The sequence below is a fragment of the Diadema antillarum genome, unplaced genomic scaffold (assembly GCF_040938485.1).
Source record: "Diadema antillarum isolate AM-2024a unplaced genomic scaffold, OU_Dant_1.0 scf00000038, whole genome shotgun sequence".
Lineage (NCBI taxonomy): Eukaryota > Metazoa > Echinodermata > Echinoidea > Diadematoida > Diadematidae > Diadema > Diadema antillarum.
Window position 1 is genome coordinate 3,374,918 of NW_027270927.1, and position 27,441 is coordinate 3,402,358.

The window sequence follows — 27,441 nt, forward strand, 5'->3', positions numbered from 1 at the left end:
CGAATGTTGCCATGTTATAGGCAATGCTTACTAGAACAAAAGTTAATTGCTTCATATTTGACAGTGGTCACTCATTCAAAAACCCTCCAAAATTCCACCAAACTATTCCTGTGAAGACAGCAAAAAATCAGCTGTCGAACACCATCAGAAACCAAATACATTTTGAGAAGCAGGAAACAAAGGTATTATATCGCTAGAAACTCATATCATTGTCTCTGAATGCCAGAGGTGTCATCTTGTTTTCCCCGAGGAAAAGTCTTCCTACCAAGAAACACGTAAATTGGAGACATGAATTTCATGGTGAATGATATGCATTCTTGCCTTAATGGACTCCCACTTTAAACAGAGAATGAAATCCAAATACATATGTGGATTGAGGGAATGCAGTAATATCAGTAGAACACATCCAGAGACTCCAACCCCAAGCACCTTCTGATCTGGAGATTCTCCCGCCTGAAACCCCTGGCAAACGGGAGACTCCAAGTTGATGTGTGCAAAGCGCAAAGTTCCTAAGGTTCTAGATGCTCTCTGGTGCTATCTAAGTGTTTATTTTTTCAACATACGATAACAATAAGTAAGAAATCCTTTCCAATGGGAGACACAGAGCCAGGGCAGGAGAAATTAAATCTCAAGTGGGAAAACGAGAGATTTTGCAAAAATGGGTTTTCGGCGGGAGATCTCCCGTCAAAACGGGAGAGTTGGAGTCTCTGCACATCAACAAAGCTTGAGCAAAATCTGACAATTCATTGAAAAGTTTTGAATTTTCTAAGTTTTCATGCCGCTATTGCTGGATGAGAGGACAACAATGTTTTGTTACATTATGCATGGACATTGATACAAAGAAAAATAAAATATGAGTAATTTTGAGCATAATGAATGAATGAGCACTTTGCTTGTCTTTGTCAAAAAAGCAGGGGAAGGATATTACCCTTTATAACATATGTCAGTCGCAAGTTAAGTGAATGTGTACACTATACTTTTCTTTAAAAAAATACAATTATGAAATTCTCGTTACATTTTCTTTATATTGTTGTTCATGAGTGACATCACAAACTGTAGTAGTCTTCTCATCCAGTGACAGTGGCACCAAAACTTAAGTCATACCTTTTCAGCAGATTGTCCCATTCTCCCCAATCTCTGCCAATGTGTTCTGCTATTAAAATAGATATTGCTGCCATGTACTAGTACTCAATCCACATGTATATTTTGGTTTTATTCCTCTATTATTAACCTGTTGAGGACAGTTTGATTTTGCTACAGCACACATTTTTCATAGACACCTGCCCGAGTATACTCGGGACTCGTCCTCAACGGGTTAACAATGACCCCATTGGAACCTCTACTCTGAAGCTCCGTACACAGTATAGTTGCTGATTGCAGTGACAGAGTTATGAAAGCTCTGATTATTTCATGTCTGTTCTAATTCATTACCTATAAAAGAAGATAAACACTGAAATCAAGACACTCATCATTGTATAAAGAAGCTCCATTTCCTCATTGGTGTAAGAAGCTCTATTTCCTCATTGGTGTAAATAGCTCTATTTCCGTGATGACTATGCTGACATTGCTCCCAATGAGTCATCGGCATTTACTATCCTCCAACTTCTACATCCCTTCTGTTATGTAATAATCAATCTTATGAGTGGCATGCATGCACACAATGTGTTTGATGATATTCATCCTCAAGAGGATGAATGTAAGAAATGATAGATATTGGATTGATCGGATTGTTTTCCTGAATAATACCTGCCTATTTTCCTTTTATTCAACCTGTGTCCAGTACCGGTGCAAGCTTTATAGGATTTTATTCAGCAAATGTGCAAAGTGGATTGGCATGCTACATCCATTGATGTGGCAAGCTTAATCTTCTGTGCTGAAAAGTGTCCACACACATAAAAAGACAACAACAATGACAACATCAAATAAAACAAGCATGCACATACACGAACAAGATACACAATTGCGTAGGAAACAGTGATGATGCAAGGGATTTGCCCATATGCATTCAGCTAATATCTAAGACTCATGGATTTTAATGACCCTGCGTGACAACTCCCACACAAGTACTCACATTAAAAAAAAAATAGAAAGATAATTTTAAAAAAAGAATCACAGGCTGGTTTCCAGAAGACCTGGAAAAAAACAACACAATATGTGATTAGATCAATCATGATACTTTGGTGATTGGGGTACATTCCCAGAGAATAACCTTTATTCTATCTACAGCTGACATGTGTAAACTTTTATGCAGAACAGTTATTATGTTTTGTCCGACTTTGGTTTTCTTCTTTTTTTTTCAACCATATATGAGAAGCTCTAAGGTGTTTTTTTTAAACTGATAAGAACTGTTTCAAAATGATGAGCAGTATTTGTACTTTGAAAGAAATCATAAGTATAGAATGTCCTAATGAATGTCCCAAGTCCCAGAATAATCATGAAGGCCCTTTTGAGTAGTTGCAATAGAGTCTTAAAATGCTTCTTTTTTTGTCTTGTGCGCTGTAAAGTATGTGTCAGTGCATTTTCATAGACCCTAACTACATGTATAAGCCTGTTTGTGATATTCAAAAGTAACTGTTCGTAGTATTCAAATTCATGAAATTCCTCCATCGAGATGTTTTTATTGCAACTGACTGACAAATTGCAATTTGCCAATCAGTTGCAATAAAAAAATCTCGACGAAAAAATTTCATGAATTTGAATAATTGCGCAGTACCGGCTGCATGCTATAAGGATTAGAACCAACACTTGCTGTCAGGCGGAAGCTCGGTGGTCTAGTGGAGATGATGCCTGTCAAGATCAGGATGTGTAGGTTCAAATCCTGCTCAAGTATGTATGCCCATGATTTCTTTTATCATCATGGCTACTACTAAAACACTGATCAATTCAGTGCTTATTTACATTGATGTTGTGCAATTTGTCAAACAGTTGCAATAACTGTTCTAGTATTTGGATTTTCTATCACTTGTTTCAATGGGATTTGGAACATCGGACCTTTGCTGAGTTTTATCATAATACATGTATATTCAATTCTGAGTTGTATATATATATATATATATATATATATATATATATATATATATATATAATATAAGATACTCAAAAGCAGAAAGTCTGCTTTTGAGAATCTAACCTGAGATTCTTTGTTGGTTTTGTGATGCAAGTTACGTCACATATTTATGTGACCTTGCATCACAAAACCAACAAAAAGTCGCACGAACTGATTTTATATGAGGAAAAATAAGTGAACTGGGTCAACCTAGCTAGTCTTGAGTTTTTCATATTTTCTGAAAGAGCAAGTCTTCTTCTACATTGTGCTTAAGATTTGGATCATAAAATGAATAAGAAACTGTTTTTTTAGCAGATTTTCTCTAACACTTTTTTTTTGGTAGAATAGTGTGATTAGGTGTGAGTCCCCTTTTCATTGCTTAAAAACCATGTGCACACCCTTCACTTTCAACTCTAATAACTGAAGATAGGACAGTGCTACTGCTGTGAAAGTTGGCAATAATCATGGACAAAATGTGTTGATAAAGCATGCTCAATTTCAGCTTAATCTGATCACCCTTCATTGTTAATGCTCTTGTGGTTTACATCCTGGTTTTTTTTTGTCCCACTCATTGCACAGCTACATTGTAGCACCACTTGATATTAAAAAGATTAAGCACTTGAATATAGACCCTGTACTTCAGAGCCTCTTTTCTCAGTTCACACTTTTCCAGTGTGTGTGCTTTCTTTCCAATATTTAGATAGGTTAGGAGAGTCCATTTGAATTGAGTTATACATCATTTTAAAGCTTAAGTCTGCTCTTTCAGAATCTGCTCTTAACTATAAAAATCCATGTCTGGTGACTTTCTGTTGGTTTTGTGATGCAGGGTCATATATGCACTGTGTACATTTCTTCCATTCTTCCATTACATTCCATGAACCGTCCCTATTTGGCCCAAGATATTGCAATATCTTTACACAGCATCCTTGAAGGAGAATACAGCGGAGTATTCTGTGCATGCAGTTCCTCATCAGTGGCATTTGAATTAATGTTAATTAGTGCTAATTATGGCTCATCAGTATGAGTTTTTTTCCCCCTCTCATTTTGCACTGCACTGGTACTGAGTGTGTGATTGCCTGCTTCAGTAAATCTGTCTCAGGAAACTGAGTGATCAGCATTTCAACTGCGTGGGGTTTTTATGGGGTGTCATGTGTTTTGTACAAGGCACTCTCTGATACCAAAATTCAGCATGCTCATTGACAGTAATTCTGTATTCCAAAAAGGTTGTGGTGCCATTTGCACCAATAACTGCCTTTCCATGGCCAAAATTTTCATTTATATTTCTATTTTATACTGTAGAGTGTAACAGAGAATAGCAATCATATTAATAAACTAGAACCTTTATTACAATACAGATAGATGCTAGCTACCATGGGAGGCTTGACCTAGGGTGTGTTCGAGCGCTCTAAAGCGAACCAAAGCGAACTGAACCAAAGCATACCATACCGAACTGTGCCAAAGCGTTCGGGCATTCTGTGGAGAAAGCGTACCTCACGAGTTATTTTTAGAAAAGGTCACACATTTTTGTAGCAAGAATATCGGCCACCTGGTGCTTGAACTACTTACAGCTGTCACGAACAAAGAGAATAATGTCTTTCCATTGTGATGTATGCGCATGATACGCATGTGCTTTACAGCGAACTTTTGGTGCACTTTTGGTACGCTTTTGGAGCACATCAGGGAGTGGTCCACTTTTGGCTCAGTACAGTATGGTACAGATCGCTTTAGGAGAGCGCTCGAACGCACCTTTAGATTATGTATGTATTCAAGATTTTGTATGATAATTTTTCATAACTTTGTCTTTGCTCTCTGATATAGCATATTTATGCCACAAAATGTTGTACGTCCTCATTCCTGGAATGATAATGTAGAAGTAAATATTACAATTTTGTAAATGGGTACATTGTTTGCAGTACCCAAAGGATGTACGTTGAAAATGCAATGTTGAGAATTCCACTTGAGGGTGAACATCAGAAGTGTTCTACATTAATAACTGTTGTTGCAGTGGGAAAATCAAGTGCGGGCGATTCTTTGCGGCCATATCTCGGCCATTAATTTGCTATTCTAGTCCTCCTTCCTGCCTCAGTCCCCTGGGCACACTTAGAGGTTGGCCATATTCCGCGGTTAGTATTGATCTAGATGTGGTATGCGAGATTCTCAGAATGATGAACCACAAGATATAATATTGTATATATTAATAAGTATGTACATAATATACATGATATATATTTGCATGGGCATACATGCGAGAGACAAAAATTTCTGATGAGGAGAAAAAAAAAAGGAGATGAATACCGCATGGCCCGGAGGGGCGATAATGGGGTCACCCTATCGTTGGCTAACTGACTGCTGGCGATAATTGGACTTCAAGAGGTGAAAGTTATCGCGGTATATTACCATCATCGATAGTCGCCGGTGTTTGTTCACCGTTTCCTTTAAACGCTGCGGCCAGAGGCGGGCTGGGCGTGAACTCCGCTTTAACCAGGCCGCAGCCTGTCCGCATGAATCCATAGCGGGACATGCCCCTAAAACTGAAGTGAAGATGTGTGACACATGGACGATGGCCTACTCCAACGACAAGCTCCCCCCCTCCCACCCCACTTCCTCCTTAGCCTGTCCATTTATTAGATTTTTACCACTAAGTGCCGGTCAAGTATTTGTTCGCAATTACCGCCCCGAGTGTTGAGTGAGCCTGCGCGACGCTGCATATGTCGCGACATGTACAAACATGTGTTACCCAGAAGCAGCGAGGGTGCATTTTCAGTGCACGGGGTGTAATCCAAGTTCCGCTCAAGTCCTCTTCATCATGTTAAAAAAAAAAGCTTTTTATGTCTCTGCAGGATTCTTCTCCTTGAAGACATGCTTCTAACAGCTTAATATGTAAAAAGCACAAAAACATTTATTTTGTGATATGAACAAATTCTTTCTTGCTATTTTTGTGTACACATTTATGAACAATATTTTGCCAAATTTTTTGATATTTCCTTCATCCAAAATATGCGCAATTATAATACCAGAGAGATGAGTAAGTTGTATATACTCAATTTAAATACTGCATTTCAAGATACACTTTTAAATACATGGGACCTGTATTATGGAATATGCTCAATAAAATAAAGTTGACTAGTAGACTTTCAATATTTAAAAGAAGTTATAAATCCTTTCTTCATTTAAAGATATGCTATGAATTTTCAGATTTATTTAGTGTATAATATTATGTACCCCACTTTTATGACTCGCCTTCATATAATGTATTTTGTTCTTTCTGTAAGTAGTATAGTTTTCTAGTGTTTTGTATTGCACTAATGTAATCATCCTTAGCTGTATATCTTTGGATTGGCCCTAGAGAGACCTATGTTGATCCTCCCACATACTGAAATAACTGTTTTCAGGTTATGTTTTTCTCTTTTCAAAATGTTCTTTATACGAGTAGTACATTTTTCCTGTATTGTTCCAGTGATCTATGTATAGTTTTTGTATTCTTTGTAAATGTTTTTTGTCAGATGTGGAAATTAATTAAATGAGTGAAAACCGCCATCAGTAGTCTGTTATTCCATGTGGGCTAGCCACTCATCTAGCTTCACATACCTCTCTCATATGGAGTTGCAGTTGCAGCTGTTGATATCAGCACATAAAGATACCAACTTGCCGATCAACCATACGACTTGTGTCCCACTCTGATGTCAAACTTATGTCCCATCTTTGGCTTGTGAAAAACGATGTACCTATGCCTCTTGGTGAATGTGATTCTCCAACAAGACAGCCATTGCCATGTTCAGAGAATTATGCTAGTGGGTAGTAATTCCATGAAGTTGGGGCAGTGTCCATGTAGAATCGTGATATTTAAAAAATACATTTCAGCATAACTCAATATTAATTATGCTATACATTTATTGTTTGTAGGCTTTGCATTTGCATTGAGGTTACACATTTTCCTGGAAATTTTGTGCCATTCAGACTCAATTTTGATGAAGTTATTAAACAATATGTAACAGTGTCCTGTAGCATCGTGACGTGTCCATGTAGCATCGTGATATTTTGAAATTTGGTCCTGAGAGACAAATTATGGCAATTCGCTTGACCAAAATTTGATGCAATATGCATATTCACAAGATATGAATAAGATAGCTAAATATCTCAAATTTCCTGTACACAGTTTTAGTTTTAAAAGAAAATTACAAAATGTATCATGATGCTATGCGTGTCCTTTTTTGTGACATTTGGTGGACACCGCGTAGCATAGTGACACATTGTGTAATTTTTTGTTAAAAAGTAAACTGTGGAAAGGAGAGTTAAGATATTTAGCTGACTAATCTAGTAATTATGCATATTATATCAAATTTTGGTCTAGCTAATTGCATTAATTTGTCTTCTAGGACCAGATTTTAACTATCACGATGCTAGGTGGACACGTCACGATGCTACAGGTCACCGTTACATATCGTTGTAATAACTTCATCAAAATTGAATCTGAATGGCACAAAATTTCCAGGAAAATGTATGGTCTCAATATAAATGTAAAGCCTATAAACAACATATGTATAGCATAATTAGTATTGAGTTATGCTAAAATGTCACACTTTGTGCCCCAACTCCATGGAATTACCCTAATACGACACAAGGCAAACAATTTGATGCACACGTGTCTTGACTGTGCCATCAATTAAAGAGGAACAAGGCCCAGTTTTCATATACTTTGTTATAGTTTTCCGACCAACTTCATCTCGCTTTTGCTTACCTATCCATTTAACATTTGCCAATCTGATGCCAAATCAAAATCCAAAATGGATATAATAGGTAAATTAGAACTCGCTTGTAAACAAAAATGTTCGATACTGAACAGTCTACATCTTCACTGAAGATTGACACTCCATAATCATCTATCGAATACTTGTGGCATAGGATTTTGCTGTTCTGACAGTACTTTTCAGTATATTCCCATTTTCTCCAAAATGGATCCTCCCCCCTCATGATAATGCTGAAGATTTTTATTTTTCAGGTTGTTTTGCCATGATATTTACCTTTTGATGCTTGTAATTTCATTTCTATTGTTGTTAACCCGTTGAGGACGGGCTGATTTTGCTACAACATGCATTTCCCATAGACACCTGCCCGAGTATGCTCGGGACTCGTCCTCAGTGGGTTAACATCACACAGTGTCATCTTGTTTCAATTGGGGGATTACACAGGTGATACAACAGTTGATACAACAAAATCCAATTCAGATTGTATAGCACCTATCTTAACCCACTGAAGACTAGTCCCGAGTATACTCGGGCAGGTTATAGCAAATCAAGTCATCCTCAACAGGTTAATGTTGGAATATATGAGGATTCTAGTATCATGATCTTTCTTCACAAGAAAAAGAAGTACAGTGCATTTACATGTTTGTAAAAAAATATGATTATATTGAGAATAATGCTGTCATTTTTTGTTTCTCTTCATGTTCTTGCAGTCAAGAAGAGGCCGTCAACATCGACAAGGAACTGTTTGATGACTATGGCTTCAGTGTGGACCAGCTGATGGAGTTAGCGGGCCTCAGCTGTGCCACTGCCCTGACCAAGGCCTACCCCCTGGGTAGCATGGGTGGGGAGCCAACGGTCCTCGTCTGCTGCGGTCCGGGTAACAACGGCGGGGACGGGCTCGTGTGTGCCAGGCACCTCAAATATTTTGTAAGTATTTAAATGTCGGCAGTATTGCGTCCTGCATGACGTGTTAGCACCTGAAAGCCCTGAAGGGACAAATTCACCCAAATATACTATTGCTATTTTACAATATATTCCATTTGCATTCTAAAACAAGTATTGTTGATAGTATGCTTGTATTATCAGCATCATATACGTGTATATCAATGACCAAATCTACAATGGTACATAGATGAATTTTAACATAAATACATCTTATTGGTGTTGCTGTTGTTTTCTTTTCAGTGTTCCACATCCTACAAGCTTAGCTCTTTAATAATGGAACTCTCTTTTCCATCATTATGATTACTTTTATGATTTTTTTTTTTGTTACCGCATGACAAACTTTGCATTGTTCCTCTTTTGTTATAGTACCATTGGTACATGGATGAAAGTCAAATTGACACATGTACCACTTTGTATCATGTATTTTCTTTTTTGATCAATATAAATGAACTATTGAAATGAATTGAAAATGTATGTGTGGATTGAGTGTTTGTGCAGCAGTAGTGGAGCACATCAGTGAAAGTTTAAAGGAAAATTGGACAATCCGTTCAAAAGTTATTTCATATTTCACTTCCTGGATATTTCTGTAGTGGCCATTTCCTTCCAGGAGTATAGAATGTTCACTCCTTGAAAAAGGTACTGTGGTATCCCAAGTGTGTTTCTCTAACTCTGTATAAACTTTACTAAACATGTAAGATCAGTACCTCATAGGGGCATTATGTTTTACAAATGTAATTCCATGTTACTGTAGGTCAGGATGTGTTAATTTAAGACTAATTTTCCAAATGTTGTATATTTGTTTCATGCTTTGTTTGCTTTCATAAAAGATATGTAGACTTCCTGTATATTGCTTGCATTAAGCTAATATTGATTCATTGCATAACTACTAGTATGTGGATGGCAGTGCTTACCATACTATATCATGAACAGATATTTAATGCATGGGCATTGAAATTACTACGGTATTATCAAAATTCCATGGTAGTTTAATTGTTGACACAATTTTCATTAGTGGATTGCTACAGTAGAAGATACCATGGTAATTCCCTTTGTACCATTTTTAATCACAAAATACCATAGTATTTCTTATCTGATAATGATAGTATACCTCTCTGAGGTAAGCACCACACATCTGAATATCTCCTATATGGATAAGACAAGAAAGTGTGTCAGGTCACACAAGAAATACACCGCCATACGATTCGTGGTATTTCATGCCCAGATTCACATGCTCAGATCTTGCACATATGCGTACATTGTACACAGTTTGAAATACCACCCTAAATGCCACGGTATTTTGCAGTGTATTCCACGGTGTATTTTATGGTGTGCAAATGTATAAATTTGCACTAACATTAGGAATGCCACAGCATCTTTATAACTATAAATGTGAATGTGCCTAAATGATCTGTCAGCAATCTCAAATCTTATCTCACCATCATCCTACCTGCATGTCTCCATAGCAGGAGGAGCTACAGAAGATGTTTTGGATACAGCATCTTTGCTCCAGATTTTGAAGCTCAGAGCACTCAGTGAAATATATTGTTACTGCTATTGCTTGTAATATTCCACCAGCACATTCAGTGCACTCATTCTTTTCTCTCCCCCCCCCCCCCCTTTCCCTCCCCAGCAGATAGAGCACACTATAGCCAGTCTGGCATCTTCTGGTACACTCATGCGAAATACATAACCATTTTTGTATCCAACTGCCTACCAGGCACTCACATTATACTCCCTGGTAAAGAGAAGTTTTATAGGTGCCGTGCCTTGTTCACGGACAATAAAAACCTGCCATGACAGGGCTTCAGTCCTATAGGCTCTTCTATTCAAAAGCACAGTGCCTGATCCAAGAGACCACAAGACTTCCATTTAACTCTTTATGTGCCATGGTGGAAACCCTCTGTGTGCCACATTATTTTGAGATAAACATTGTCATGCTTTGGGAGAACATTCTGTTTTTCAAATCTATGTAACTTTAGTAGATTCCTGCTACCCTGGTGAATGTAGTGAGCAAAGTCGTAGAGAAAATGCCAGGCTTTGCTTTGATATGAATTGTAAGATGATTGTTTTTCTTTCAAATGATCAGTAGCTACATCATTGAAGAGGCATGACTTTTGTACCCAAAACAGTGACATAAACTTAGAATTTACTCACAAACCCAGGAGGGAACAATGCTTGATAGTCAATCACCACATAAAACGCAAGCTATGTACACATGTACGTGTGACAGGAACGGAATATTGAGAAACTCTTTCATTGAACTGTAGCATTTGGCAATTTATCAGTCAGTTTGGGTGGGTTTGTGCATTTGAGCGGAATAATATGCGAACTTGGTTTTACCGTCTACTGAGTCGGGCATGCGAATGTGGCACATAAAGAGTTAGGTTTTGTTGAGTAAAGAAAATGGACAGCTATCTCTAACATGCACCCTCTGGTCCTTGTCAAGTTGGGGGGGGGGGGGGGGGCAAAGTAACAACAAATGCACAGCAGATCATACTGTATGGAAATACTCTCATTCTAACCCAGTCGAGATAAGGGATTTGTACGCTCTCTCATCCACTTAAGAAAATGGATGGCAAGTTCTTATTGATTTTTGTCCTCCTCCACTGGAGCCACAGCTAAGTGACACTGCTAAGATGAGAAATGGTCCACCACTGATGCACCATATCCCAGAGCGCCACACCATGGTCATCGACCCCGGTGTTCACGTACACACAACACTTTGCTGCCACCTTGCAAGGTCAAGGAAGGTCACTGGCATAATGACTGTACATATAGCATAGGATGGAATCTCCTATTAACTCAGATGTGCTAAAATGTTTCATTTCAAACCGGTCATCGAATTCATTAGAATTTCGTAGATGATTATCACAGACACTGCTCATGAAGGAAATTAATGGAATGTTTTCATTTTTCATTTTTCATTTTATTGTTTCTGTATGGCACAATATAATCAACTCTGATCACTTTCAGAAATAAACATATGATTCATAATAATTCATGGCTGATTTTGCACATGACAGGTAATCAAATCTTAGTGACAAAGAACAAAGACATAATGATAATAAACAAAAAGTCAAGGTACCATACAGGAGGATCCCCAGTAAGCCGAGCTTGATATTGGGGCCTCATACACAGATAAATGAATAAACAGTTTCAACCAACTGTCGGTTCACTTAACTACAACAAGACAAACTAGTTTTACACAACAAAAACAGTTACATAACAAAACATACACGGACATGTACGCAGGTGATGCTAAGAAAGAAAAATAAAGAAGAAGGGGACAGCGATAATGAAAGATGGTGAGAAAGAACAGGAGACAGAGAGAAATAGAAAGACTCCTCGTTCGCTGTACAATAACACACTGTGCAAATGTTTTGTTACCTATGTACTGATGTACTGATAACATGGGTATTTGGGATTTTGAATTGATGCACTCTTACTGTGTGATACGTTTTAAGCTCAATAGGCCACTGACATAAGTAGATTTAAGGCAGCTGATGATGATGATGAGGAGGAGGAGGAGGAGGGGGAATGCCATTTACTATATAAAAATATAACACCACTAAATCTGGGGAACATTCAAAGGCATGCGGAACAAAATGTCCACAAACCTGCTGGAAATGAAGAACAAAACTAAAAAGGAGAGTACCATTTAACCCGTTGAGGACGAGTCCCGAGTACACTCGGGCAAGTGTCTATGGGAAATGCATGTTGTAGCAAAATCTGTCCATCCTCAACGGGTTATGCTGCAATTCAGAAGTTTTGAATGACGCATGCTAATCATGAGTCATTGTTTAGATAATATGTTGACTATCCAGGAATATCTTGATCACAGCCTCATTGGATGCCTCGAATGAGCTTTATCTTACCCTCACTCAAGTGAATCTCAACTGTGTTGAGTGTTGCCTTCATTGATGGATACAAAAAGTGATGATGGGCTAGTATACAAATGTACCTGGCCTGAGAGGTTCTGGGTGAAACTATGTGCATGAGGTGACTTCAGAAGTACTACTTTCTGAGGGGCACAGACCCAAAGGAAATAGTGCTTGGTACTGCAGTCACCGACGACACATGGTTTAACCAGAACCTTGAAAAAAAGCCTTGTATATTTGCTTTTATTCCTCCCAGTGAATTTAAGAGTAACAGCAAAGTAAAGTGGGTGGTTTACTGGTCTAAAGTCATCTGTTTTTTCACACACATAATTACAAAGCGAAGTGTAGACATTGTGCGTTTGATGGAAAACCGTACTGTGATGTGATGTCACATGCAGGTAAAGTGCTTCTGACAAGAGTGGTGCACATGCGCAGAGGAAGTACATTTGTATCTCCATGGTAGCATGATATAGTTTTTTTTTACTATTTCCCTAGGGAGAATAGTAAGATGCTGATGGGACAAGGATTTTCATGGTAGAAATATGTTTTGTCATTTTCAGTGCTCTCAACCAATTACAGGACTAGAAATAATTTGTGAGGGATATAACTACATTTAATACAAAAGTTTGTTTGCTCATTGGGGTTGGGCTTTATAGACACTTTGTTCTTGTGATATATTCAACTTTGCATGAATGTATGAAATGTGTTCCCTATAGTCACCTTAGGACAAACTTTTCCCTCTGTTAAGCACATGAACACATTTCCGTGCAAGCTGAAGATGAGCTCTGTGGGGTGAGGCAGAGTCAGATGTCAATTTGTAGCTTCACATAGTGATACACCAACAAATATAACAATTTAATAGTAGTTTCCAATAGATTGAGTAACATGTGTCAATTTTGAGGCACATTCTCTTTGTAAGCACAGGAGGACAACATCAGGTATCACTCTTTCTGAAGCTAAAGCTTCTTTTAAAAGGGAATGAGAGGGCGTACAGTCAAGTCGGCCGTGAAAAATGCACCTAATTGCAGACATTTCAGGAGAATGGACTATGCCAAAGAGACTTGGCTATGCCAGTAATCTAATTGTAGCATTCTTTTCTTGGGCAAAACCTGTCATTCATGCTGCCTCACACCTTTTTGTTCACTCTCTCCCTCCCTCCCTCACTCTCTCTTCATTTTTATGTCTCTATATATCTCTCTTGTTCCCCCTCTTTCTCTTTTTCTTGCAGAAAAATTCAAATAAGAAGATTTGCCAAAGGAGCTTACCATATAATCTAATTTTGTCATACTAGCAGCTAACACATGTCACCGACTCTGCATTATGCCTCTCTCTGACACTTCTTCCTCACTGCTGTCTCTCTCCCCCCCCCCCCACCCTCCCTCCTCCTACTTCTCATAAAACCTGTCACCAATGTACTACAGAACTCATTTCTCTTGATATACACTTCATATATGTTACCATCTCTCACTCTCAGTCGTAATGTGAGAATGGTCATGCAGATATTATGTAGTACAAGATAGGGACGAAATTCCCAGAAACATATACTTCTTTATCAAAATTCTGTCAGCTTTTAAATCAAATTTCAAAAAAATTGTTGATGGTCCTGCATCACATATCTCCAGTTCCCCCCCCCCCCCTCCATCTTCTCTCTCTCTCTCCTCAACAAATGAAGAGTTTGGGTGCAGAGCAAGATACCTCCATTTTTATGAGCTAAGATATTTACAATTAAAGCCATAAGAACCAAGAAGATACTCAGAAAATATGGGATATCTTTAATTATAACATGAAGAATATTCTTTTATTCTATTATCTGTCTTTAAGATGGCATCATGGTATTTGCATGCTACAATTGATTTAAAGAAAGAAGTTCAGTTCAATTCAGTTTGGTTTTATTTCTTGATTTAATTTTTCAATACAGAATAACCAAATCAAACAAAGTTTTGGCATAGTTATATGAATTGCATCTAGCAATGCACGCAAACATTCCTCGTTTTACAATGTACAGCAAAGTAAATGACTGAATAACAGTCTTACAATAGCAGTGTGGAACTGTACATTTGAGAACATCTAGATGGAGCTATACAGCAACATAATTTGGGGTATAATGTCACACGGGGTTGTAGCTTGCCAAATCATATGCACATTCTGCGTATACCACTAGTCAGCACAGAGATGTAAAATCAAATTGTCTGTGGGTACCAAACCAAACATCCTCGAAAACTTTCTGTAGTGTATATTTGTGTCATTTATTCTGTTAGTTTCAGCTATCAGAAATTTGCAGTCATAAAAGCTCCAAATTCATTTGTGTTGTACAAAGTAATTGAAGCATTAAAGCTTTGTAGCATTGGCAGACATTTAGAAAGTATACGAGAAGCGCATAATAGTTGATTGATCTATTGGTAAATGGACATAATAGAGCTGTATGACTACAATCAGTAAGTTCCCTAGTATATTCCTTCATGTGGCATTTGCAAACTATCTTTCAGGAACAGAGTAAAGCTAGTTTATACATACAGCAAGACTTTGGTGAGCTTTGAATCTAACTAATCTATTCATTTTGTTTTGTTTTGTTGTGCTTTGCTTTGCTTTTTACAATTCACTGTTTCCCCATCATGCCACAAATCATCAATGTTTGATAGAGTAACTCTGCTTTTCTGACTAATCTTATTCCTCTTGGAGTAATTTAGATTGAGCTCTAGTATGCCAGGAATTAATGAGCCGTGTACAAATGCGAGGTGAATACAAATGTGTGCCGCTCATTCGGCAGGGTCAAGTTTAAAGGGTCGACGCAGAAGTAGGGTGGAACCAATATCAAATGCGGGATGCTCGGAGAACACGGGATAAATCCAGATGGATTGGTCAGTTCATTTGGTGAGGCAACTAAAGCAATGTGAGTAATGGAGCTTGCAACGTGAGCTGGCATCGGCCAATTCTTACCGAAATATCATGCGGCTGAAGATGATCCCCCTGACATTGTGCTGTTGTCACAGTAACTGAGGTTGTCATATCAATGGCGTCTCTCATTATCAATGTTGTCTAATGGTGGAATGGCTTCATTGCATATATATGTAATTATCTGCTCTTTTACTCCCTGTCACTGACTCTGTCCATCAGTTTGCGGTACACACACACACACACACACACACACACACACACATACGTGTCTATGGTGGAAATAGAGGACATGTTTTACCCACAAGAATTTTACCACATAACCGAGGACCTGTGTGTATAAGTAGGAATCTGGTCAACCAAGGACTCATTCATATATTACCATACAACTGAGGACTTATTACAGTAATGTTAATCGAGGACCTACAAACATGTACCCCTAAATGCAAAAGCAGACCGTCCTGGTCTGCGAACCGAGGACGTCCTCGGTTCGCTGGGTGTCCTCGGTTTAAATGTAAAGTTTGTGTGTATGTCCTCATTTTCCACCATGGGTAAGTGCACTGCACACACACACACACACACACACACAACTTACATATACACACACGCGTGCACACACACACCCACACATACACATGCATATTTACTCAAATAAATGAATCCTTGTGTCGAGTTGTTTTATCTTTTACGTGAATATTGTACATACATTGTATTCTCTATGTCAATTGGTCTCTCATACTCACATAGTTACCTCCGCCAAGGGAAGAAGTTATGTTTTCATTACCGTTGGATTATTTGTTTGTTAGTTTGTTTGTCCTTGTGCAAGATAACTCAAGAAGTAGTCGACAGATTTTGATGAAACTTACATGAAAGGTTGAAAATGACACAAGTAACAAATAATTAAATTTTGGTAATGATCCGAAAATTCCGGGGGATTTTATGAAGGATTTTTGATATTTTGACAGTTAGGGTCAATGAACTAAGGAGTTCAAGCTGCACATTTTTGAGGTTTTCAAACGCGCACTAAAGTGCATGCTCTAGTTTCTGCTAGCTCTAGTTTCTGCTAGGACGAGGCATGCGCCGCACACCTGAAGGTTTATGACGTAGCAAAGGCTTCTATACTGGGAAATTGGGTGATTTTTCAGCATGTATACCTATGGGTGGAAATCACTGATCTCTATGGAAGAGCCCAAAGAGCTTTTCCCCAGTGGTGGAGAGGAGAAAAATCTCTTTGGGAAGAACAAGATCATTGGTGGAAAGTAACTGCTTGGCGGAGGTCTGCGCTCTCAGAGTGCTTTTCTAGTTTATTTCTGTCATTGAGCTGTCAGATATGGCACATTATCGGTAATTGGAAAAAAAAAAACCTGTACCTGTATATGCAAAAGAGAAACACCCCAGCCCCATCCTCAGACCCACCACTCACCCCACCCATCTACTGGGACAGGAAACATTTTATTACAATGAAGCACCACTAAATTCAGATTTCTGAAGGTATACAAAATGGAAAGGAAAAGTGTCCAGGCAATAAAGAATATGTGCTATTTAGATACAGTGTTGGGCAGAAATGTTTGAGATGGTATGTGCCAGCACTGCAGACAACATGGTAGTTTTTTTGTTATATGTCCTTCTACAAGAAATCTCATCAGGTCCCACTGATTAACTGCTATTTTGAATCTGGCATCACCTTTTGAGGAGGCCATCCTCTCACCTAGTAATTGGAAATCTTGCCCATTAACTGGTCCTTGCAAAACAGCTATACATGGATGTGTGTGTGTGTGTGTGTGTGTGTGTGTATGTATGTGTGTGAAGAAAGTCACTTTTGCCCCAGGAGCAAGGCCAGATGAATACTGTAATTGTATACACCATATATGTCACAAGCTTTTTATTTTCGCACATTTTGTGAGTCGAATGCTATTCGCGGTTTCAACAACTCACAAAATTATTACCGGTATGGTAATATGATACGGTAACAGTCTTTGACATGAATGCAACGTGCATGCATACGCGTCTACATTCATTACTGTACTCCACGATCGCAAATTTAACCACTCAAGAAATTGTTGGGAAGTCCCGATTCGCAAAAAATTTGACTCGCTAGATGAATAGCGTATACATTATTAATTCCTGAGATTAGCCACGATGCAATATAATGACTGCCGCGACATCTCCTTCATATGTAGGAATCTCATTAATGTATATTTTTGTGAGGCATGTGCTTGGTAACTGTGTGTCAAATGTACACATATCTGAAATGTCTTCTTCTCGACAAAGTTAACCCCCTTGAAAACTAGAAATGATCATATCCCACACATATCATCCATGGCATTACCACCTCCCAGACGAAAGGGGTTATTGTATTGCTGTCAAAATGTTGATGTAGCAAATCAGCTTTCCCAGCTCAAGAGGGGGTTGGTGGGCCCAGAGGTAATTTTGCCGGGCACATCATCTGATTCTATGCGACTTCCAGGCTAGGCTCCTTTACTCAGCGATATTCAGAGCTTCCGTATATGCTTTTGATGACATCTTTAATGAACGCTGCCCTGGAGAAGAGCTGCATGTCAAAGGTTAAACACGTCCCAGGCACTAGCTGTCCTAGATGCAAGCCCCTGGTATATGACAGTGAGAGACAGATACTAGTAGTGGGGGAGGGGAGGGGGAAGCTTAAGGGGAGGGGGAGGGGGAGAGAGGGAGGAGGGCAGGATAAGGTTAATGCAGGATTTATGCACTATAAGAGGCTCATTTTCCAGGAAACAGCTGCTTGTTGTACATGTATGTACTGAGCGAGCATCACCATATTATTACATTGTTTGATGAAAGATACTGTGCAGCTTACCAAGCGGATTACAAGACTTTGCACATGATACTAGTTGTACATATTTATTTATAAACACACAGTGCATTTCAAGGCAAAGCAAGTATGATTTTCTGTCCCTTCTTGTACCATGCATATACTGAATTTTTCTATCTTACTTCTGTTATACGTGCATGTCAGTGTTTTAAAGCATGATGATGAATGTGATCATAATCTCATTAACTCTCTCAATATTAATGAAAAATATCGTAGGTCAAATAAATGTTGGCATCATTCTGTAATGGCCATCTAACAATCCGAGGGCCATGTGAAGGATGCCTGATATTGTTCTACACCACGATTTACTTGAGCAAAGTGCCGTAAATGAAAGACATGATTGAGTGCCTTTTGTAATCATGCACACTTGATGCTATTGGAATACCCCAAAATTACTGTGATGTATATATAAGCACATAGTGCTCATAGATACTTAAAGGGATGGTAGGCCTATAGTATTGGTTGAGGTGAGAATTCAGCTTCAAACTCTTTGCAAGATACTTTAAGAAACCACTTTATGAAATGTTAAAAAGCGTACAATTCTAAGATGAATCCATAAATTATTTAATGAAAATTGGTTTTGAAATAGCTGAGATATCCAAAAAAAAAAAAAAAAAGCAAAACAAAGCGATCCTAATAAATGGTGGGCCCCACCTTTTATTGGGGTCAATTTGTTGTTTGTTTGGTTTTTGTTTTTTTTTTTTGGGGGGGGGGAGAAGGGGATATCTTGGCCGTTTCAAAACCAGTTTTCATCAAATAAACTTTGAATTCCTCTTAGAATTGAGTGCTTTTATTCATATTTCATAAGAGGTTTGTCAATCTCTCATCTCTCTATAAAAAAAAAAGAAGAAAAAAATCACCATCAGAAAACGTTGGAAATCTCAAATCCCATCTCCACTGAAACTGTACCACCTCTTTTACTCTCTGTGAGAACAGTGCTGAGAGCTGTACACTGAAGGGAAATTCCATCCTAATATTATGCTTTTTTTATAAAAACAGAAAAAATCAGAGAACTAGAGCAGTGAAAATTTGGGGGAAAAAATCAAATGCACAGACACACACAAAAAAGTTATGAATTGAAAATGTCTAGAGAGGAAGACAAATTGGCACCTCTGTGTGATGTAGATGTTGGGCAACTCTCCATTTAGTTTGTACACAAAATTCACCAACTGTTATTCAAACCTTTTTGATTTTGGTACATATTAAAGAGTAATATGTTTCTGCATGTCTTCCTCAGTAGATAGGTTCTGTTTATGGCTAAATATTTGAGAGGAATTGAAATTGGTAAATTTTTGTTTACACTGAAGCCAAAGGGAGAACTGCTCAACACATGCATCCATCACACAGAGTTGCCTGTTTGCCTTGCCCTCTAAACTTTTACAGTCCGTAACTCTTTCTGTATGTCTGATTTTTTGTCCCTCAGATTTTGATTCATTGATCTACTTCTCTATTTTTTTCTGTTTTCATACATACAAGTAGCAAATGAAAATCAGGATGGAATGAGCTTATACTGGACTGTATATATGAAGTCTATGAAAGTTACAGAGTCTACAAAGATTTCAGAATCTTGAAGGAAATGATTGGAGTGCTTGGGGCTTTTTTTTAAAGTGTTTGCTGTTTTTATCTAATGATAGTTTCTAGATACATTCTTCTTATTATGATTGTCACCTTGACCTGCCATTGAGTGTTTCACTGCTGGCTTGTTAGACCTCCAGATGATTTTTCAGATTTTTACATTTGAACAACTATAAATTAGTTATACTGAGGACAGAGTTTTAGAATTTATGATAATTAGGATGAAGAATAAGAATATTTTCGAAATTTATAACAAATTGCAATGAACAAGGATGATGACATGGCAGGGTCACCATAAGAATGCATGAGTTGGGGCTCAAGGAAGCAGAAAAAAAGAAGAAGGCATGCATAGATTATACACAGGTGAACTTGCAAGCAAGCGGTATTGCAATGGAATTACACTGCTACATTTCTGAAATATGTTTAGCCTCCTATGTCATCATCCTTGTTCAGTGTAATTTGTTTAAGGTTTTTCAAAGCATTGTTTCTCTGCTCAAGAACCACAATAAATTCCACAAATCTATACATGGAGCTGTTGATTTATGTACTACATGATGTGAAATTATGAAAATTGTCTGGAATGCCCCTTTGAATTGATAATTAGGAGACCATGCAAAGTAGACTTATATGCAGATATGCATCACAAATCATGTACATTTCTGTTGTTTTGCCTCAAGGCAATCAGGGATCAAAATATTGAATGGGATCACACTCAGTCAACCACATGAAATTACATATTACCAATCCTATCCCTAAAGAAAGAAGATGAAAAAAAAAATGTGCTCGGAGCAGAAGATTACATGAAATATCGTACATAAGAATTTGCAAATTTTAGACTTTGAGCAATAGTTTGCTGCTTGTAGTTGTTTGACATGACACTTGTTGGAAATTGGCAACTATGCACTGAGAGAGCATTTTTATTTTATTTCAAAGAGAATGGATTTCTTTTTCTTTTATTCTTTGTTTGCCTGTTTCTCTGTTTTGTTTTTGTTTTTTATTTTTACCTTTTGCCACTCTTTCTGTTCTGCTTAGGCCATTTTACCTTTTAACACTGCTGCTTACACGTGAATGCTCGATCGTATGTAAAACCTTTTTTTTTTTTCTGTCTTATTCTTTATTGTAACTTGTGTGTTTCTTCTTGTTTTTTATTCTGTTTTCTTCCTGTTTTCTGCACAAGTACTTCCCAGTTCATTGCATCGATCATCGATTATTTGTTATCCCCACGAGTTCGCATGAAGGGATGACTCAAGGACCATTAAGCATCACTTTAAGTGCAGGTCCACTCTCTGAGTCCCAGCTGAACTGGAGGAAAAGAGTAAACTCCGACAGATAGAATAGTTTAATAATGTTTTGATAAAAAAAACAACAACAACAATAACAACACTGCTGTAGCTTCTGACCATCCAAGCATTGAGAATCTAGGGTTTATGGGACTAACACTGAACTAGGGCCTTCTATAGCTCAGTCGATAGAGCACCGGGCTAGCAATCCGGAGGTCTCGGGTTCGAATCCCGATGGAATCCCATTTTCTTTGCTCATTTTTCCACTGATAAATTATATTCATTTCTGGTCAGTTTTCTTCTGTTTGCGTTTGTTGCATACTCAAAAAGCTGCATCACTGTGATGACCCCTTGCATTTATCCTCAAATTGAATTATCCTTTGGGTTTATGCCAGGTTTAAGTGTGTGCGTGTGTATCACACACAAACACACTAAGTACTGTAGCTTCTGACAATCTGAGCATCAAGAATTTAGGGTTTCTGGGACGAACTCTGAACTAGGGCTTTCTTTAGCTCAGTCGGTAGAGCACCGGGCTAGCAACCTGGAGGTCTCGGGTTCAAATCCCGATGGAATCCCATTTTCTTTGCTCATTTGTCTACTAATTGATCAAAATCAGACGCATAACAACAAAGTTTTTGAGTGATAAAGTTTGATGTGTTCTCACACGAAGTGATTGTAGTCACAACCATGAGTGCATTTTTCTTTTGGTTGTACTCGGTGGCGAAATATTTGTTTTAAAAGAAAGTGTTTATGGTTGGTGACATAGCAACTGCAACTGCACTGCAGGGTGCACAACCCGATGAAATTGTCCACCCCAAGGACTCACAACTGGACCGCGTAGAAAACCAGCTAGTGTAGTTGAATATGGGCTATCTAGCCATCTTGTCAGATGAAAAATTCTGATAAACAAAACAAAAAAAACTGCCACCCCCATTTCCCTCGGAAAGGCGTCATTGTCAAGTTATCACTGCAAGTTAGGTGCAGTGGGTGAATATTCATCTGTCTGATTGTATGCCAAAACAGGAAGTGGATTCGACAAAGATTTGCATTGAGGTCACTGACAGATTTGATATGAGATAATGATGATGATGATGATGATGACGATGGTGACGATGATGATGATGAAGCTGATGACAATGATGAGGACGGTGATGATGATGATGATGCTGACGATGATGACGATGATGACGACGACGATGATGATGATGATGACGATGATTAAGCTGATGACAATGATGAGGACGATGATGATGATGACGATGATGAAGCTGATGACAATGATGAGGATGATGATGATGATGGTGATGATTATGATGATGATGAACAACATTCATATAGCATCATTTATCTGTAGAACATTTTAATGATATATCATCACCACTGTTTCAGGAAAATGTGGATTTTTTAAAGTCTTGAATTGATGTTACATTAAATATGAAGTGGACTAGCGTTTAATTCCTGCTGTGCCAAGCTTTAAACCTGCAGCTTTCAAGGCAATCTGCACAGTTGAATGCTTCCCATAATATGTGTTAAGAGACTCTTCTTAAAGTCGTTTTTTTTTTTTTCTTTTTAGTCCTCATGAAAACAGTTGTGAGGTAAACTAATAAGAGAGGTCAAACCTGGGGACCGTTTCATGAAACTTTTTGTCGGTGATTTACACTGACAACTGTTAAAAGCTACTGAAATCCTTGCATCTGATTGGCGGATAGCAAATTTGTCGGAGAAATAAAGGAAACCAGGCCAAAAAAATATCCTATTGGTAACCTCTAGCTGTGTGAAAATCACATTGTAATTAATATATGATAGTGCAAAATGATGAAGGAATGGAAGAAAAATGAAAAAGTGGTAGTCATCGCGGCGAGTGGTCAGCAGGTTTTTTTTTTTCATGTTTTAATTGCTACACTGCCAAGTGGTTGTACAAGAAGTGTATGCTGTACATTTATTTCCTTATATGCTGGCCATGGGATTTGAACTATGACCAGATGAACAGCAACAACATAAAAATGGATTGGCTTGAGAGCTAATTATTAGCAAAAATGAAAATTAAACCTATAAGAAAATTGCAAGTTGGTGATTTGTGCCCTTGCATTACAGAACAAACAAAAAGTTGCAAGATGAGGTTTTGGAGTTACAGTCAAATTCTGAGAAAGGGGATTCTAAACTTAAAGTTTTATCGACAACTCTTCAACATTGAATCAAAATAAGCAATATGTGACCCGCTACAACAAAATGGTCCTAAAGTCGGGTGAGGCCGATTGTTTGAAAATTGCATGTCACAATTCCCTAATCTTTCTGCTTTAAATTGATGTATAACACATCTTATAAAAATAATCGGCTGTGGAGATATCGATGTTTAAAAGAGAGCATGTCGAGACGTCTGGGAAATCACTGTTTTGAGAAAAGCGCCCTAAAAGATCTCCTTGCGACGCAATCACGATCAATGGACACGCAAGTCATTATTCACCTCTGGACAATAGAAGGTAAGCCCTAGCAACCCCCGAAATGCTCATTTAAACACAACGTCGGCGGTCTCCTCACCGACCAATCAGTGACCAGGATGCCAGGAGAAGCGGCTGGGCATAGCGCACCCTGCCAGCACGCACCAGTCGACTAGGCAGTGTGCGAGCTTCACGCTTCGGTTAGCGGCAAGCAGCAAACTGACCAATGAGATCACTCTGGTCGTTGTTAGGGGCGGAGCCTATCTGTGGCGCTCAATCCAAATGTTCGAACCTGTTTCTGCTTCGTTGAAACGCCAAAAAACATGGGCCAGAAAAACGCTATTTTTTGGTCTTTCCTTTCATCATTTTGCTTCAAAATTTCGACAGACGATAGAAGACATGTCAGACTCTATGTCAATTCAGAAAATCGTAAGTTTTGACCAATTTTGATGCTCTGACTTCAAACACGATTTTCACGGCTTTGACCGTGTGCGACTTTAGGACCATTTTGTTGTAGCGGGTCACATATTAAGATTTAATAAAAAGTGGGTTCCCTATAACTGTTAAAAATACTAGTGGTATGTAAATTTTGTTCGATGCTTTCACACCTTCATAGAATAGATAGAAAGATGGTAACTACCAGAAAAGAAAAAAACAACAACAGAAAACCCCCAAACAGCTCAGTTAACTCAACATGAGTACATTTAAGGCCTACTGTCTCTTTTTCTCTCACCTGTTGTAATACTGTGTGTCTTTCTCTCTTTTTTTTTCCGTGTCATCTTGACCTCCAATGCAGGGTTACCTCCCCACCATCTTCTACCCGAAGCGCCCCGACAAGAAGCTCTTCAACAACTTGACCACCCAGTGCGCCACCCTGGACATCCCCTTTCTCTCCTACCTCCCCTCCTCCTCCCTCATCAACTCTTCCTACAACTTTGTGGTCGATGCCCTCTTCGGCTTTAGCTTCAAGGGGGAGGTGAGGGCGCCCTTCGGAGAGGTTCTCGAGACCCTCAAGAGCATCAGCGTTCCGCTGTGCAGCATCGACGTGCCATCAGGTATCTGCCTTGATAGATTAACATTGGTTAAAAGTAACATAAATGCTCATTTGTAATTCATCTATGGCAACAGTGTTATTTTGTAAAAGAGTGAAAACTAAACTCTCAGAGTGGCAGTAAGTCATTATTGTCTGATTAGAACGTATGTGACCATCTAGCTCAAAACTCACAAAACGTAGGCCAAAATGAATTATCCCTTCTCTACATACTTTGAAAGAGTAATCTCTCAGCTTTAGAATGATATAGAGAGTTAGGAGGTGCAGTTTCGTAGAAAAAGGAGAAATGAGTATATAAAGATTAGATTAGATTTAGATTCCGATGAAATATGGTCCAGAAAAACTGCTAATATTTCGATTTTGATTTTGTTTTTAAGCTGCCAAGTTTTGACAGTAGAAAAATGTGCGAAAAAATGAGATTCCATCAGCAAGTTTTGACAGTAGGTAGAGAAGAGATTACTGTCCCCGGTAAGACTGACTTTAAAAATTTGATTCGATCAACCCAAATGACTATTTTGATCCATTACAGAGAATCCTAATCTGTGAGTTGTTTTTTTGGGGGGGTTTTTTGTAGGTTTTGAGCCTGGCATTCACATATAAAACAATAATCTTCACTAATCTGCATGTGATGTCTTCCTGGTGGAAATTCTTTTAACTTACCTTTATCCAAATTGTAGTAATCTGCTGCAGGTGTCCCAGTATCTAGAGTAGGCGGAAATACTTATTTCAGTGTAGGATTTGATTTAAAAAAAAGATTAACATGAAGCAATAGGCATGGACGATACATGGCCATAACCATATTATCCTTGAGTTGTCTAGATATGAAGTGGCATTATTTTTGTGAAATTAAATATGCCATCAACTGAACATTGGCTTTTGTGAAAACAGTACAGAAAGTACCCTTAAAACAAGAAGTGCAAGGACATAATGAATTGATTGAAGTCTAATTGTTCATGTGAATTGTCATCCCATAACATTTCTTTCTTTTGTTGTTTTTGTTGTATTCGTCAGGCTGGGACGTTGAAAATGGGAATCCAGATGGCATCAAGCCGGAGTTTCTCATCTCGCTGACGGCCCCCAAGAAGTGCGCCAAATTCTTCCAGGGAAAATACCACTTTCTCGGCGGACGCTTCATCCCGCCGGATATGATCACCAGACTCGAACTGTCACTACCGGAATATCCGGGCTCGGACTGTGTCGTGCAGTTGAAGTGAAAAAAAAAAAGAAGATCATCAAGGATTAGGCGTTGAGGGGGCGGGAGAGGGAAGCAGTTCAAAGCCTGATGGAGAATTCTCTCAAGTTATCTTCATACACCGACATAGCAGACATACAAAATTAAAAATCAGCATTTAATTTTGCACTTTTGGACAGGAAATTGCAGGTAGAAATATTACATACATATACCTTTCTGAATACCATCATCAGTAATAGATTTAAAACAGCAGCGGGATATGCCCCTTTCTGGTGCATGCACTGAGATGCTCAACTTTCATGTCCTTGAGAGACTCAGTCCTGAAATGCTGCCCTGTGTCTCTGAAATTTTTGCTCTACACTGTGTGTGATGTAGATGTGTGCACTGTTGAAAAGAAGGCTTCTTTTGATTCTGTTTTTTATCACTTTTGGATCAAGTTAATGACAGGTTCCCAGTACGTGTAGTACTTTGCCTTTGTTTAGTGTAAAAAGTGCAACAGAGAGTAGAGCCATGCAGCCAATGGGAAAAAAATGGCCAGTAGATGGCGCTGTAACAGTCTGCTCCAAATGTCATTTTGAGAGCATGAAGAAAATGAGTAGGCATCCCTGTTAACAGAAGAGATCAATGCCCCACAGTACTTCAACATAATTATAACCATGACCTGGTTCTCATATGAATGGGAAAGCATGAGAGTTGCAAGAAAATGTCCATTTCTTGATTTTCTTGCAATAATTTTTTTTTCACCATCCATGGTTTGTATCATTGGTAAGACAAGTCCATAAATGTTTGGTTGGTCATGAAAAATCATTGGTTTATTTCATATGCTGTGTGTTGACTTGGGATATCCTATAGCAGAAAGAAAAGAAGTACTTCTTAACCCTACCATTTTTACTACTCAACTGTAAATTCTTGTTTGTTTCAGTACAGTAACTAAATTCTATGCTGTAGTGCATCAACATTTCATGTAGATTGTTATGGTGTGTCATCATCCCCGTTACTGGTATACACTAAAGTCAGAGATCATAAAAGGAAGAAAAATGTGCACAAAGGCAAATTTTTCACTACAACTTTTACAGCTTTCTAAGCTTTGGATCGATTTGAAAAAATATTCCCTTTTAATGAACTAGGCAACTTTTTCAATGCAACTTTTACAGCTTTCTAATCTTTGGATCTATTTGAAAAAATATTCCCTTTTAATGAACTAGGCAACTTTTTCAATACAACTTTTACAGCTTTCTAATCTTTGGTTCTATTTGAAAAAATATTCCCTTTTAATGAACTAGGCAACTTTTTCAATGCAACTTTTACAGCTTTCTAATCTTTGGTTCTGTTAAAAAAAAATGTTTCCTTTTAATGAAGTAGGCAACTTTTACAATACAACATTTACAGCTTTCTAATCTTTGGTTCTGTTCAAAAAATATTTCCTTTTAATGAAGTAGGCAACTTTTACAATACAACTTTTACAGCTTTCTAATTTTTGGTTCTATTTAAAAAAAAAAGAATTCCCTTTTAATGAAGTAGGCAACTTTTTCATTACAACTTTTACAGCTT

The 27,441-nt window shown here is 38.2% G+C and overlaps 1 protein-coding gene across 1 annotated transcript; it reads left to right on the top strand.

Annotated features, from left to right (window-relative positions):
- The first annotated feature begins 8,553 nt into the window (after positions 1 to 8,553).
- Positions 8,554 to 26,616, top strand: LOC139710302 (NAD(P)H-hydrate epimerase-like). The gene is made up of 3 exons (XM_071622229.1): positions 8,554 to 8,718; positions 24,444 to 24,702; positions 25,710 to 26,616. Exons 1-3 carry the CDS (start codon positions 8,569 to 8,571, stop codon positions 25,910 to 25,912), a joined length of 612 nt encoding a protein of 203 aa, XP_071478330.1. The 5' UTR covers positions 8,554 to 8,568; the 3' UTR covers positions 25,913 to 26,616.
- The last annotated feature ends 825 nt before the right edge of the window (positions 26,617 to 27,441 follow it).

Excerpts from the sequence above, each read along its gene's own strand:
- LOC139710302 (XM_071622229.1), top strand. The coding sequence starts at position 8,569 with ATGGAGTTAGCGGGCCTCAGCTGTGCCACTGCCCTGACCAAGGCCTAC. Across the intron at positions 8,719-24,443 it reads CCAGGCACCTCAAATATTTT|GGTTACCTCCCCACCATCTT; the intron begins GTAAGTATTTAA and ends CCTCCAATGCAG. Across the intron at positions 24,703-25,709 it reads CAGCATCGACGTGCCATCAG|GCTGGGACGTTGAAAATGGG; the intron begins GTATCTGCCTTG and ends TGTATTCGTCAG.